The sequence below is a fragment of the Rhododendron vialii genome, chromosome 10a, assembly GCF_030253575.1.
Source record: "Rhododendron vialii isolate Sample 1 chromosome 10a, ASM3025357v1".
Lineage (NCBI taxonomy): Eukaryota > Viridiplantae > Streptophyta > Magnoliopsida > Ericales > Ericaceae > Rhododendron > Rhododendron vialii.
In genome coordinates, this window is record NC_080566.1 from 16092847 (window position 1) to 16105035 (window position 12189).

General features: G+C 37.2%; 1 protein-coding gene across 6 annotated transcripts; it reads left to right on the forward strand.

Annotated features, from left to right (window-relative positions):
- Nucleotides 1-605: 605 nt before the first annotated feature.
- On the forward strand, nucleotides 606-10789 carry LOC131303845 (RNA-binding protein L). Of its 6 annotated transcripts, none has more exons than XM_058330896.1 (10): nucleotides 606-1031; nucleotides 3076-3138; nucleotides 4433-4517; nucleotides 4606-4677; nucleotides 4932-5007; nucleotides 5236-5284; nucleotides 8103-8194; nucleotides 8290-8359; nucleotides 10069-10154; nucleotides 10496-10789. In XM_058330896.1, the coding sequence occupies exons 1-10, from the start codon at nucleotides 693-695 to the stop codon at nucleotides 10539-10541; spliced, it is 978 nt and encodes a 325-aa protein (XP_058186879.1). In that variant the 5' UTR covers nucleotides 606-692; the 3' UTR covers nucleotides 10542-10789. The 6 variants fall into 6 exon arrangements, with proteins under 6 accessions (XP_058186879.1, XP_058186880.1, XP_058186881.1 ...); XM_058330897.1 differs by having other exon boundaries at nucleotides 8106-8194; XM_058330898.1 differs by having other exon boundaries at nucleotides 4935-5007.
- Nucleotides 10790-12189: the final 1400 nt, after the last annotated feature.

Here is a 12189-nt window from a genome sequence, read left to right on the forward strand (position 1 = left end):
ATTTTAGTTGTGTTCAAAATGCGTTGAACAAACCCTAGTGTAAGTATATGGTGCCTTCTAACTTGGTTGTCACTCCAATTTGTGCTTTCAATTAATTTCATTATGGCGAAAGAAAAATGATAATTCGGAATTACTTTTGTTTATGCTAGAAATTAGTTTAAGGTACAAGATATTTATGAACTAATTTTTAGAACAAAGAAAATAGTTTTGACATTATAAATACAAAATAGGAAAAATTTAGGCTCTGTTTGGAACCCATAAAAAGGAAAAGAAAAGAAAGGAAAATAAAAGAGAAGAAAAATGAGAGGAAAAATTTACTATTTATTACACTTAAAATTCTATTTTCTTCCCTCTTTCTCTTCCAACTAAACAATAGAACGGAAATTTTTTAAATTTTTCGTTCTCTTCCTTTCTTTTCCCTTTCTTTTCCGTGGGTTCAAACAGGAGCCTTAAGAAAAAAAGGAAAAGAAAAGAAAATAAAGTGGAAGGAAAATGAGAGGAAAATAGGAAGAAAAATTTACTATTCAAAAAACTTAAAATTTTAGGGAAAAATTTTCCTTTCCTTTCCTTTCCTCTTTTTTTTCCTAAAGTTCCAAACAGAGCCTTAAGGTCCAGTTTCATTAGGGCAATTGAAATTTGTTTAGGGCACGATATAGCAGCGATTGAATAGGGTGAATCATTCCAATCGATCCATGGACGACATGGCAGCGTACTACCCTACTCCTCCACCATCCGCCCTCCACCCCACCCCTCACCACCCATACTACCCTCCTCCCCCACCCCACGGCGCCCAACCACCCCCTCTCGCACCACTGCCTCACCAATTCCACCCTCACCACCACCACCACCACCAACCCCCGTTCGCCTCCTACGCGCCCCCTCACTACCCGCAGTCCTCGCACGACCAGGTCCGGACCCTCTTCGTCGCCGGCCTACCCGAAGACGTCAAGCCCCGCGAGATATACAACCTCTTTCACGAGTTCCCCGGGTACGAGTCTTCTCACCTCCGAAGCCCTACCTCTTCTTCCCAGGTACTACTTTTTTCCAGTGATTAAAGTTTGTTCTATCGCTTTTTCATTTGTTGGCTTTGAAATGATTGGGAAAAAAGAATGCTTGAAGTGGTTAAAGCCATCATTTTTACTTAAACACAAGTATATACTTTTATTCGTTGGTTTTCTTGAATTTTGGTCCTTTAATTGTGATTGTTGCTAAAAGGGAGATGTGTAGACCTTATGGATGACCATGAAATGTCATAAATGAACCCGGAATGTTGACGATCATATTTTAGAAGTAGTTGAGACTTTCCATTTGTTAGATTTGAAATAATTGGGAAAAAGGATGCTTGAAGTGGTTAAAGCCATCATTTTACTTTAAAAAACATACTTTTATTCGTTTGTTTACTTGAATTTTTCCCATGAAGGGCTGATATTGGTCCTCTAACTGTGATTGTTGCTAAAAAGGAGATGTGTAGACATATGGATGGCTATGAAATATCGTAAATGAAACCTAATATCGACGTTCATATTTTGGAAGTAGTTGAGACTTTAGAGGAGTTGAGGAATCAGAAAGGCAAAACTTTGGCAACGAAAATGGAGTTGCATATACTTCAAATAAGTGGAACAAACAACCCAAGGGGGTTGGCTAAAATATTGTGTGAATTCCTAGCCATTGCCCTATATATTAAGGATTTCTTGAGCCCCATATCATTCAAGATTCTTCATAACTTGTTGTACATTTTTGATTATTTGTATTGGGACGTAAACTTATGGTGATATATATGCATGAAAATATGTTTTTATGTATGTTGTTGAATTTACATTCCCCAATCTGTTCATGCCCTACATTTTAGCAAAATTACATATCAGCAATCCTTTTCTTGTCGTGTCATATCTCTGTCCTGTATCCGTGCTTCTTAGATGGAGGACATCCACCTTCTAGCATGGAGATATTACTGCAGTATGCTATACCCACATAACATATTAGGATGTTAGAAGTAATTTATGTTATGAAAGACCTTTCACTGGGACTTCGGAGACTTGTTTATTCTTCTCCCCAGTGGGTACCATTTGTGTGATATTTCAGTTGGCTTATTCAAATGTTACAAATATCGAAGGAGTTCAGTTTTAGCACATGATGAATTATTTTGGATTTCCTGAAGTAGTCAAACAGCAGTGAATTATCTATAAACTATATAGTAAGCAAGACCCACATGCCCTGGGTTTCCATTTGATCCTTGGATTCTTAACTTCACTGTGAGGTGGCAGCATTATTTGCTTAGCCATCTCCTGAAGGAATTATCCAATTTGTGTTATCACCTTTGTGATGCTATTCGCACGTTGTGGATGGGCCATGATATGTAGTTTGAACTTGTCCTTAATTCCTTTGGTTCCTACTGGGGAGTTGGGTAAGTTATGTGGGCATCGTCATCAAAACTTCATGGAAGGCTGTTTATATCCAAGGTTGGTTTGTAGCTGCATGGAAATGCTACTTTTTGCTAGGCTGAGTTCCCGCTATATTTTAGGTATTTTTTGTTTTGCTATTTTTGTTCGTCTTTTCTGAATTTATTCTAAATTCACATTTTATTAGTCTTAAAGGTACAAAATTATGACCAAAAGCAAAAAAAAAGAGGTTCAGTAAAGATGAAAAAATACCTACACTTTATTTTGTCTAAAGTGTCATCTATCTTATATGAACTTTTTTCAACTTCAACTTCGGTCCACATCTTCCTATACTTTTCCGATTGCTATTGTTGAGACGAACAATTAATCCTAAAAATTCCGACAAAATGCTAAACAAAAATTACGAAAAGTAATTTGTCAAAAAATACCCAAGACAAAAAATATATCATGAACTCACAAAATCATAGGAACTTTTGCATTGGATATATTTTCCTTCCCTGTTAAAGTATGTGTTAGCTTTTCGTAAAGTGGTCTTGACCTTGATTTAGCAGTTTATCTATAATTACATATTTTGACATGTTTGTGTGGGTGCAATTATCTTGAATATTGATTATTATGCATTTTGATGTCGTACTTATCTCACAAATGATGATCTCTAACAAGCTCTTGTTCACAGCCATTTGCTTTTGCTGTATTTATGGATCAACAGTCAGCTGTCGCGGCAATTCAGGCACTAAATGTAAAAACATCTTGCTCAGTTGTTTATCAGTTGTTTATGCAATGGTTGTATTTTCTTACACAGTGGCTTGTTGCTTTGCGAAAGCTTAGGTTTTTGATGTTCTCTTATGAACAGTGAGAAATAATGTGTCACTGTTGATGTAAAATTCCGTCATTTGAAGGAGAACTACGCATTTTTTATTAGTCGAAAGTATAAAGAAGAGTTCTCTTCTGCACTAATCCTTTGAACAACACAGTTGTAGGTGATTTTTATTGGGACACAAAAGGTCGATATGATTGCAAAGTTTAGGTTAAGTTATGCAAAAAAAAAAAAAAAAAAGTTCAGATCAAAGGTTATTTAATGTCCTGTTCTGAACAGTAAGAAATAATTGTGTGTTATCAAATGGGCAACTGAGTCGTTTGAAGAGGAACTATACGGGATCTTTTTGTCTTCGATTTAGGTATTTTGTGAAGAAGTGTTCTCTTCCCCATGAATCCTTCGATTAACATAGTTGTACCCTTTTTTTGGTTGGACTTACAAGGTTGATCAGTGATATGATTGCTTGGGGTAGCTTAAGTTATGTAAAGGCAGATCAAAGATTCAAGGTGGACAGTAAACTCTATTCGGGACGAATTGTTCCAACTTAGTTAACAATAACCTTATCAAGTACTAATGGTGATTATAAGAGAACTCCTCTAAATTTCTGACATAGACTAGGCATGAGGCTGGTCTCAAGTGTGGGCTCCATTAAGCCAGTGTATTGTGTGAGTTAAAACTTACAATGTTCACAATAACTTGCTTATGTCTGGCATTGTAATTTTCCTCATTTTGGTCATGATCACCTGCCTGCAGAACAAGTCACATTTTCTATTTTGATGTGAATAATTTGGATACGAAAAAGAAATTAAATTGCATTTTTTATAGACTTCCTAGTTTGAGCGATTGACCTAGTAGGACCTTTTTTATTTTTTTTGTTCTTTTGGGTAGTTCCCTCATATGATGCTATTAACATTCTCCTCAAACGACCCTAGAATGACCCTTTTCAGTGAACAATAGACTTGCTAGAGTGCAAATAGTTATTTACATTTTTTTTTATTGGTTTTATTGACTAGAGCAACCAGTATTTGAGATTCCCACATTTATTTGTTTATCAGGTTTTGTTTCTTATCTACTAGGTCGTTGTTATAAAACATGGGTACTTAGAAATCTGTGAAACTAACTTAACAGTGAAGGCAATGCACGTGCCAAACGTGCAAGGTAATTCTGAATGCATCTTCCCATTAATATCTCATTCATTATAGTGGTTTTTCTGCAGGGAATGGTTTTTGACCTTGAGAAGGGGTCCACCTTGTATGTTGATCTAGCAAAATCTAACTCACGATCCAAGCGCTCAAGAATTGGTATGATCTATTTCATTATTCCAGAGGCCTGCTGTTCTACAATTTTTTCCCACTGTTTTAGACCTGAATTTGTAAACTTCTTGATCAGATGATGGAAAAACTGGATCAGAGAAGAGAACTAAAGGATCTGCTTCATTTTCAGGGGGCATTCCTGATACTGGTAAGATGGCTGCCGTAAACTGTTCAGAGCATGGAGTGTTCTCCTTGGGAGCTTTTGTTGCAAGCAATCTTTCTTTTAATTCTGTTTGTTCTTTTTACTGGAGTATATTATATGATTGAGGTTGACCTCTGCAGTATCCTTTCTCTGCTTGGATGCTCGTCTAATCTGCTGCTTGGAATTCTAGTTAGTTAGTCACATGTGACACGTTATTCTAAAAGCTCACATTGCACATGTTTTGCACGCTTGGGCACTAGCAGGTGTTGGCAGCGGTCACATGCCTGGAATTGGTAATTCTGCTTACAACACAATTGGTTATCCATCCACACAAAGGTCATCTGCACTACTTAAAGCACATTTTATTTCTTGGAAATGAATATTTGTAGCTGAATAAGCACATTTTCTTACTTGAAATGATTTCTTCTAGCTGAAAAGTCCAGGGCCTACCAAAAGCAGCTTATTACAAGCCGTGTTCCCTGGAGATGGAGGACAATATTAGCCTTATGAGAACAATTACGTGGAACCTAGTCTAGTTTTTCATTATTTCTTTTTATGTTTCAGTTACACAAACTATGACGGTAGAGCTTCGTATGAGACAACCATGACAAAGGTAGTAATGTTTTACCATTGGACTCATGTTTAGCTTATTCTGATTCGGCTTCCATTATGTTCTTATGCCATTTTATTTCGCTCCCAGATGGAGATTGGATGAGTCACTTTATTAAGTATGAATACTGAGAATAGAACCATATTCCACCATTACCTCTTCTCTTCTTGCATAATCTGGTTTTTCTTTCTTTTGCTTAGCATTGTAACACTTCTGCCTGTTTTGGCAGTTTTTGTACTAATTGTAGTAGATTGAATAGGAAAACCCTTCCTTGCGTAAAAAATGAATTGGTGATAACTTCTGTTCTTAAAACCTTAGTAAAAAAATAAAATGGATTTCTCTGATTAAAAAAATAAACTCACTAAAATATTGAAAAATGACTCATTGTCAAAGATGTCGCTAATAAAAAAACTGATTCAAAGTTCAAACATCTAATTTATGACAGCTATACCAAATAGGGCCATAATGGTCTTATTTCTACTGATGGGCTTTCAGTCATAACCTTGAGGTTGGGCCTTAGTATAGCCCTAAGGTTAGTCCTTTTGACCTGGACGTCATGAGTTCAAGTGTGGAAAAACCTCTCCAGTTGTAGGGGTAAAGCAGCGTGAACCGTACCTTATTAAGAACTCACATTGGCGGGAGGCTCTATTTCTCAACTGTAACCATAATTGATATTGTCCTAGTGGATGAAACTGTAGGGGTTCATGCTAATTAGAAATTTGGAGAGAAGCATTGGAGTCCAAAGGATTTAGGATAAGTAGGAGTAAAACTGAGTATATGCACTGTAAGTTTAGTGGCAATAGAAGTGTCAATATAGTAGAAGTGAGGATTTAGAATCAGGAGATACCAAAAAGTGAGCGTGATAGGTATTTGGGTTCAATTTTTAGCAAGGGTGAAGAGATTATGGATGATGTAACCCATAGGATCCAAGTTGGGTGGCTCAAGTGGAGAGCCGCTTTGGGTATATTGTGTGATCGAAGGATGCCTAACAAATCGGAAGGCAAATTCAACAGAACTGACAACAGAACTGCTATCTGACCAGCGATGCTTTACGGGACGGAGTGTTGGCCTATCAAGAAGCAACAAGTGAGTAAGAGAGTGTAGCTGAAATGAAGATGTTGAGGTGGATGTGTGGTAAGACTAGGAGTGAGAGAATTGGAAATGAAACTATTCGTGAGACGGTAGTAGTTGTACCCATACAGGATAAGTTGAGAGAAAATAGATTCAGGTGGTTTTGACATATTTATCATCGACCTGCAAGCGGAGTAGTCAGGAAGAGTGACATGATAGTAGTGGATAGTCGGGCTAGGGGAAGAGGAAGACCTAAATTGACTTTGGATGCTGTGATACGAAAGGACTTGGGCTTACTAAATCTACTCGAAGATGTAGTCCTAGACAAAGTTCAATGGAAAAACTGGATTCATATAGCCGACCCCAATTGATTGGCACACAAGGCCCGGGTTGGTAAGTAACCATAATTGATGTTTTAAGATAAGGCTTTGTATGATGGAGAATCGGATGTGGGGCTTTTAGAGTTTAGAGCAGGTTTTACTTCTTTACATTATCACTTAGTTGCAGTTTTTGTAGTTGTGAACAATTTTTAAAATTTTTATTGATCGTGTGCATATGTTTAGAGAAAAAAAATGCTAGAACAAAGCTCTGAAGCTTTTTCTTGAAAAAGAATATTAATATCAGGACGATGCAATGTGTGTTAATCTTGAGGCATTTAAATGACTTCATGTTTCCCCACAATAGGGTTATTACGAGCTTAGGTAGGTTTTTCCTTGGGCGGAGTATTTTCTTGATGTCCACTGTTCTGTCTCTGTCTGCAGCATTGTGTATGATTTCAGTGATCAATCATTTTGATACATTGTTTTGGTTTACTGAAGGCATTTTCTTTGGCATGCAATGTCATATCGTTGTTATTTTGCTGCATTGTCCATGTTTTGGTAACATATTGATGCTTCTGTATAGATTTTTTTACCAAGCAAGGGCAAATTTTTAGCACGTCGGCTTTGTTAATTTTTGTTTAAGAAGGAAATGACCTCTTTGCAGCTCTTGCAAAGAAAAATACAGCTTCAGTTACCACTTTGGTGAGGAAGTTTTCTCATGGATCAGATCAAACTTAAAATCAAATGTCAATTGAACTATTGAAACTATCCTCCAGAGCTATGTAGCACCGACAAGGAAAAATTAGAGGACAGGACATGTTGGTTTATGGGTTTTAGAAATCATGTATGTATTCTATTACGTGAATAAACCAAAAAAAGTAGGGCGCTGATTGTATATATGCAACACCAGACGTACCTTAAATTATATTTGTCGTTAATAGCATTCACAAAAGTATTTCAATGAAAAGCATTTCATCTTTTGTATGCCTTTCTATTGAATAAACCATCATCCGTTAAAAAATCTACTTCTCTAAGTTTGAATTAGATCCTACTATTTCATTAATCACCCTGACTTGTTTTCTGGGTGTCTGGAGCATTTTTTAAGGTGTCCCCGAGTGTCCAAATGGAAAACGCAGAGAAAAAATAGGACACTTTGAATTTGAGCGTCGGACATGCGTTCGGGAGAGTGTCGGTGTTCGATAAGTGTTCGACACCTGTATGTGACCTCCGACGAAGTGTCCATGCTACATAGCTCCCAAGTATTGTAGTCAACATTTTTTGGAGATGTAATTTCCTATATAGCAGAGTGGCTTGATCTTGTTATTGCCGCCTTTCTTTTGCATAACCATTTCCTCAGTTGAACATATATCATGTACACTTGTCAATACTCACCATTTTTTTTTAAACTTCGGGGTTCTATTCCACTTTAGCAGAACTCTTCAGCTACCGCATGCCCTACAATATTTGTGGCTAATTTGGGACCAACTTGTACAGAGGAGGAGCTAGTTCAAGTATTTTCAAGGTTTGAGGCTGTTAGTTGAGGCTGTTAGTTTTGCTCTATATTCCCTTGCGAAGCTTGTAGAACTAAGTTATTTGTTTGTTTTTGTTCTTTCTCAGTTTCCCTGGATTTCTGAAATTGAAGATGCAGAGCACCTATGGAGCTCCGGTTGCATTTGTTGACTTTCAGGTACTTAATTTATATTTTGGGGCTTAGCAAAAAAAAATTCTATTATGGGACATCAAGAAAATAAGTTTGGTTCAATTTTTGAAAAACTTAACCATGTAGCTTGGTTCTATTATTGTTTACTTAAAAGGTCTGCTTTGTGACCAAAACAATCCATTTACTTTTTGAGGCATATCGGAAGGTCTTGCATGTTAGTAATATGTTATGAGCTTATAATCTGTTTGTGGACTAATGTTACTTTGTAAGTGATCGATGGCTGTTGGTTTGGGTGGCAGTGTGGTGTTGTAGCAGTGGAGAAGGGATGTTTCTATAGGCTTGTGGCACGAGGGAGATGTTTGTAGTGGTCTGGGCATAGGTGGTTGGTGATTTTAGTAGCTTTTGTGGAGGCTAGTGGTGGCAATAGTGTGACTGAGAGAAGGAATAGACATTTAAAAAATATGCAGAGAGGTTTGGTCTATGAAGAGGTAGGGGATGATCATGTGGTGAGGGTAGGTGTGTGGACCTTAGTTTTTCAGATGAGTTTCTAGAAGTAGAAGATTAAAACAAAAATATGATAGATTACCCCCCACCATCCACAAAAATATCTTTAATCGGAGATAAAAAAGTAAAACCGCATTTTGCCAAGGACATCTCCTTTCATGTTATTAGATGCATTTTAGTGTCATAAATTGCTTACCAATTCCAGTTAGCTAGCATAAGAGAGAAAATATCAAAATACTCTCGAATGGTGTTGCTAACTAACTTGTTAAACTAGCACAACTTCATCTTTTGCTTGGACTGTGCTTAACTGTGAGGGTGGTACAGTAGACTGTGCTCAACTGTAACAAGACTTCACAACACCATGGAGCTACTACGTGAAGGAGTTATCTTGGGTTATTATGTGTGTGTTGGTTGAACCAGTTTGTGAGTAGTGAGAAGATGCCTTGAAGGCTTAGAGTGAGAAAGGAAAAGAAGCATCATTTTAGTGTATGTAGTGTATAAGGGCAATCTGGTACTTATAGAATGCATTTGGAGGGAAAGCTGCTGATAAAGTGCTTTTAGATACTTTTTCGTCTCTTTTAACACAACGGTCTCACTGGTGAGTTTAGATGGGGTGTAGTTATTTTAGCTATTTTGTTATGAAGTCCCCTTCATAGATGGGGTATCCGTTTGCTTTATGTGTGCAATTGTTTATTTAATGCACTTTCAACATGCTTAAACACGTTTTAACACCACCATTGGAGCACCCTTCATTCACTAAAACTGAATGGGTTCTTAACAGATGAATCTGAGTCCCACAGTTATCAACTTTTTCTGGTTTTCATGACACATTTGAGTAAACAAATTTAACACTACCGTTGAAGATGGCCTAATGGCTTCATGACAAGGCTTACTATGGAGGCCTGTGCAATATGAGGGAAACTGGCCTTCGATTGGCCAACTATGGAGGCCTGTGCAATATGAGGGAAACTGGCCTTCTAATCGATCCTACTTTCTGGAAAAGGTGGAAAAATAGGTATCCAAAATTGATATTGCATCATCACAAGAAGTAATCGTCCTAAAACTTGGGGCATTCATAGCTTCTTGTATGTAGCAGTGGCGAAACTGCTCAAGGAATAGAAGTTTTACGTACCCCTTTTATAGTGTTTTGCATGATCATGGAGATGGTCCATTATCTTACATCTACTCTCTTTTCATTGCTTTTTCAGTGTTACATGCCATTTTATGTGCAGGATACTGCCTCTTCAACTGAAGCACTGAATCATCTGCAAGGCACCAAGTTGTACTCATCACCACCTGGTGAGGGCATGCGGTTGGAGTATCCTTCAAAAGCTATTGTAGTCTGTTTGGTTTTGTTTTTGTTTTGTTTTCCGTAGTCATTTTTTTCGTGTTTTTGGGAGTTTGAGAATAATCATCATTCCCCCCTCCTTTTGTCCTAGAGAAAACATTTATTTGAAAAATCAAAAGACTTCTTTAGGATTGGGTTGCTTTGAAAAAATAAAAATAAAAAATCCTTTTAGCAGTTCTGCTAGGCAAGTTTTCTTTGCTTTTTGGAAAATGATGCAAAAGAAAAAGCAGAAAGCACACAAATTTGTCATACAATTTTTTTCTCCATGGCTCTCTTTTGTCATCCAAATTTTTGCTTAATGAGAAATTCAGGTATGCGAAATCACGGATGGGAATGCGCAGTAAGAAGTCAAGGTGAATGCAAGTTTATCAAAGGAAATGTGGTCGATCTTCCTCTTCCATTATCACTCAAGTGGATGCGCATTATATGTAGTTTTGGACCTCAGATTTGATTACCGAATGCTTGTTTGATTAACTGTTATACTTTTTTTTGGTCCTTCGGAATAATAACTGTTATATGATTATGATCCTATCCCTGAATCACACAGCTCTTGATGACAGTGAACATGTCGAACATAGTTCTCAATGGAGGGATAAGTTCCAAAACTTGTTTAATTTCTTTTCATGACTTTTTGCACTATCAACAGCAGAGATCATGTGCCTTCCCTAGCGGGACAAGGTAGGCATGTGGCTTCTACCACTAGTCCGACACACGGCTATGTGGTGTTCTTGGCAGACTATGTAGAATTGCCCGTGGAGTGGACTTAAGAGGCTGAAACATACAATTTGAGGATTGGGAAAAAGTTTTGAAGCCACCGCTAGGCTCCTAGCACTGAAATTGAACTTTGAACAGGACTTGTAGAACCTGCAAATGAACTCTATTCTTGTTCTATCCAGTGAACTTGAGATTTTCGAAACTTTACCACAAGTGCCTGAAAGTTGTGAAAAATGCACATTACACGCTTGAGCGAGGCTTGAGACGACGGAAAATGCAGAAGTGTTAGTTTTGCAATTTCAAGCCTCTCTTAGAGCATCTCCAATCCAATATTTTATTTGAGAGTATCAAAATACTCTATTTTATTCATAAAGTGATTTTAGAGGAAATCACTATTCTTATTTATTCTAACCACAAACCTTCTATTTTTCCCTCTAAAATCACTTTACAAAAAAAAAAAACCTTTTTTTATACTCTCATAAAGATATGGTTGGTATAAAAATTTAGTAAGAAAAGCTTACAAGGACAAAAATGTCTTTTAAAAAGGTGAATAGTGTTATGGAGATGATTTTCTATGCTTTCTTTTACCTTCTAAATATAGATGATCAAAATCCAATACTCTCAAATGGAGGAGGGTTGAGAGGATGGATTAGAATGCTTTGATACTCTCAAATAGAGATACAGAGTATGGGTAGGAGATGCTCTTAGCCGCACTATGCGGTGAGAAATGCATAATGAGCTAAAAGAGGCTTGGAACATCAAATTGAGCCATTAGTCTATCAGGACAGAATCTTGTGCCCAAATTCTTTAGTTACGAACTTTTGACCTAAGTTGCATAGTTTCTTAATTGTATCTTTCGCTCTCACTTTATTAAATCAAGCTCCACGCTCCCAATTTCATTGATCGCTCTTGCAAATTTCAGTAATTTGATATTCTTCTGAAGATGTCTTTGCACTTGGCTTTCGCTTAAGCTCGTGCACTTTTCATCGATTGCCTTCTCCCAAGGCAAAGGACACCTTATAGGTCAACAGGCCAGTGGTGCAGATTGATGGCACTCCCATGATTTGTTCCAGTATTTTTCTTCAGATGTGAACATCAGTTTTGTTCATTTTCTGGAACAGGAACGGCAAAAACCGAAAACCGAATTTCAGATAAAACAAAAATTGATGAACTGTTAGCTAGAAAATTAACCAACCTTGATGGGGGTTGTGGAGTCAACACCAATTTTGTCCTTTCCCGAAGTTTTCTTCACCTAATTTTGACCATCAACCACCGTTGATGGTAATAATGT

Excerpts from the sequence above, each read along its gene's own strand:
- LOC131303845 (XM_058330895.1), top strand. The coding sequence starts at position 693 with ATGGACGACATGGCAGCGTACTACCCTACTCCTCCACCATCCGCCCTC. Across the intron at positions 4,518-4,605 it reads ATCCAAGCGCTCAAGAATTG|ATGATGGAAAAACTGGATCA; the intron begins GTATGATCTATT and ends CTTCTTGATCAG. Across the intron at positions 8,360-10,068 it reads TTGCATTTGTTGACTTTCAG|GATACTGCCTCTTCAACTGA; the intron begins GTACTTAATTTA and ends TTTTATGTGCAG.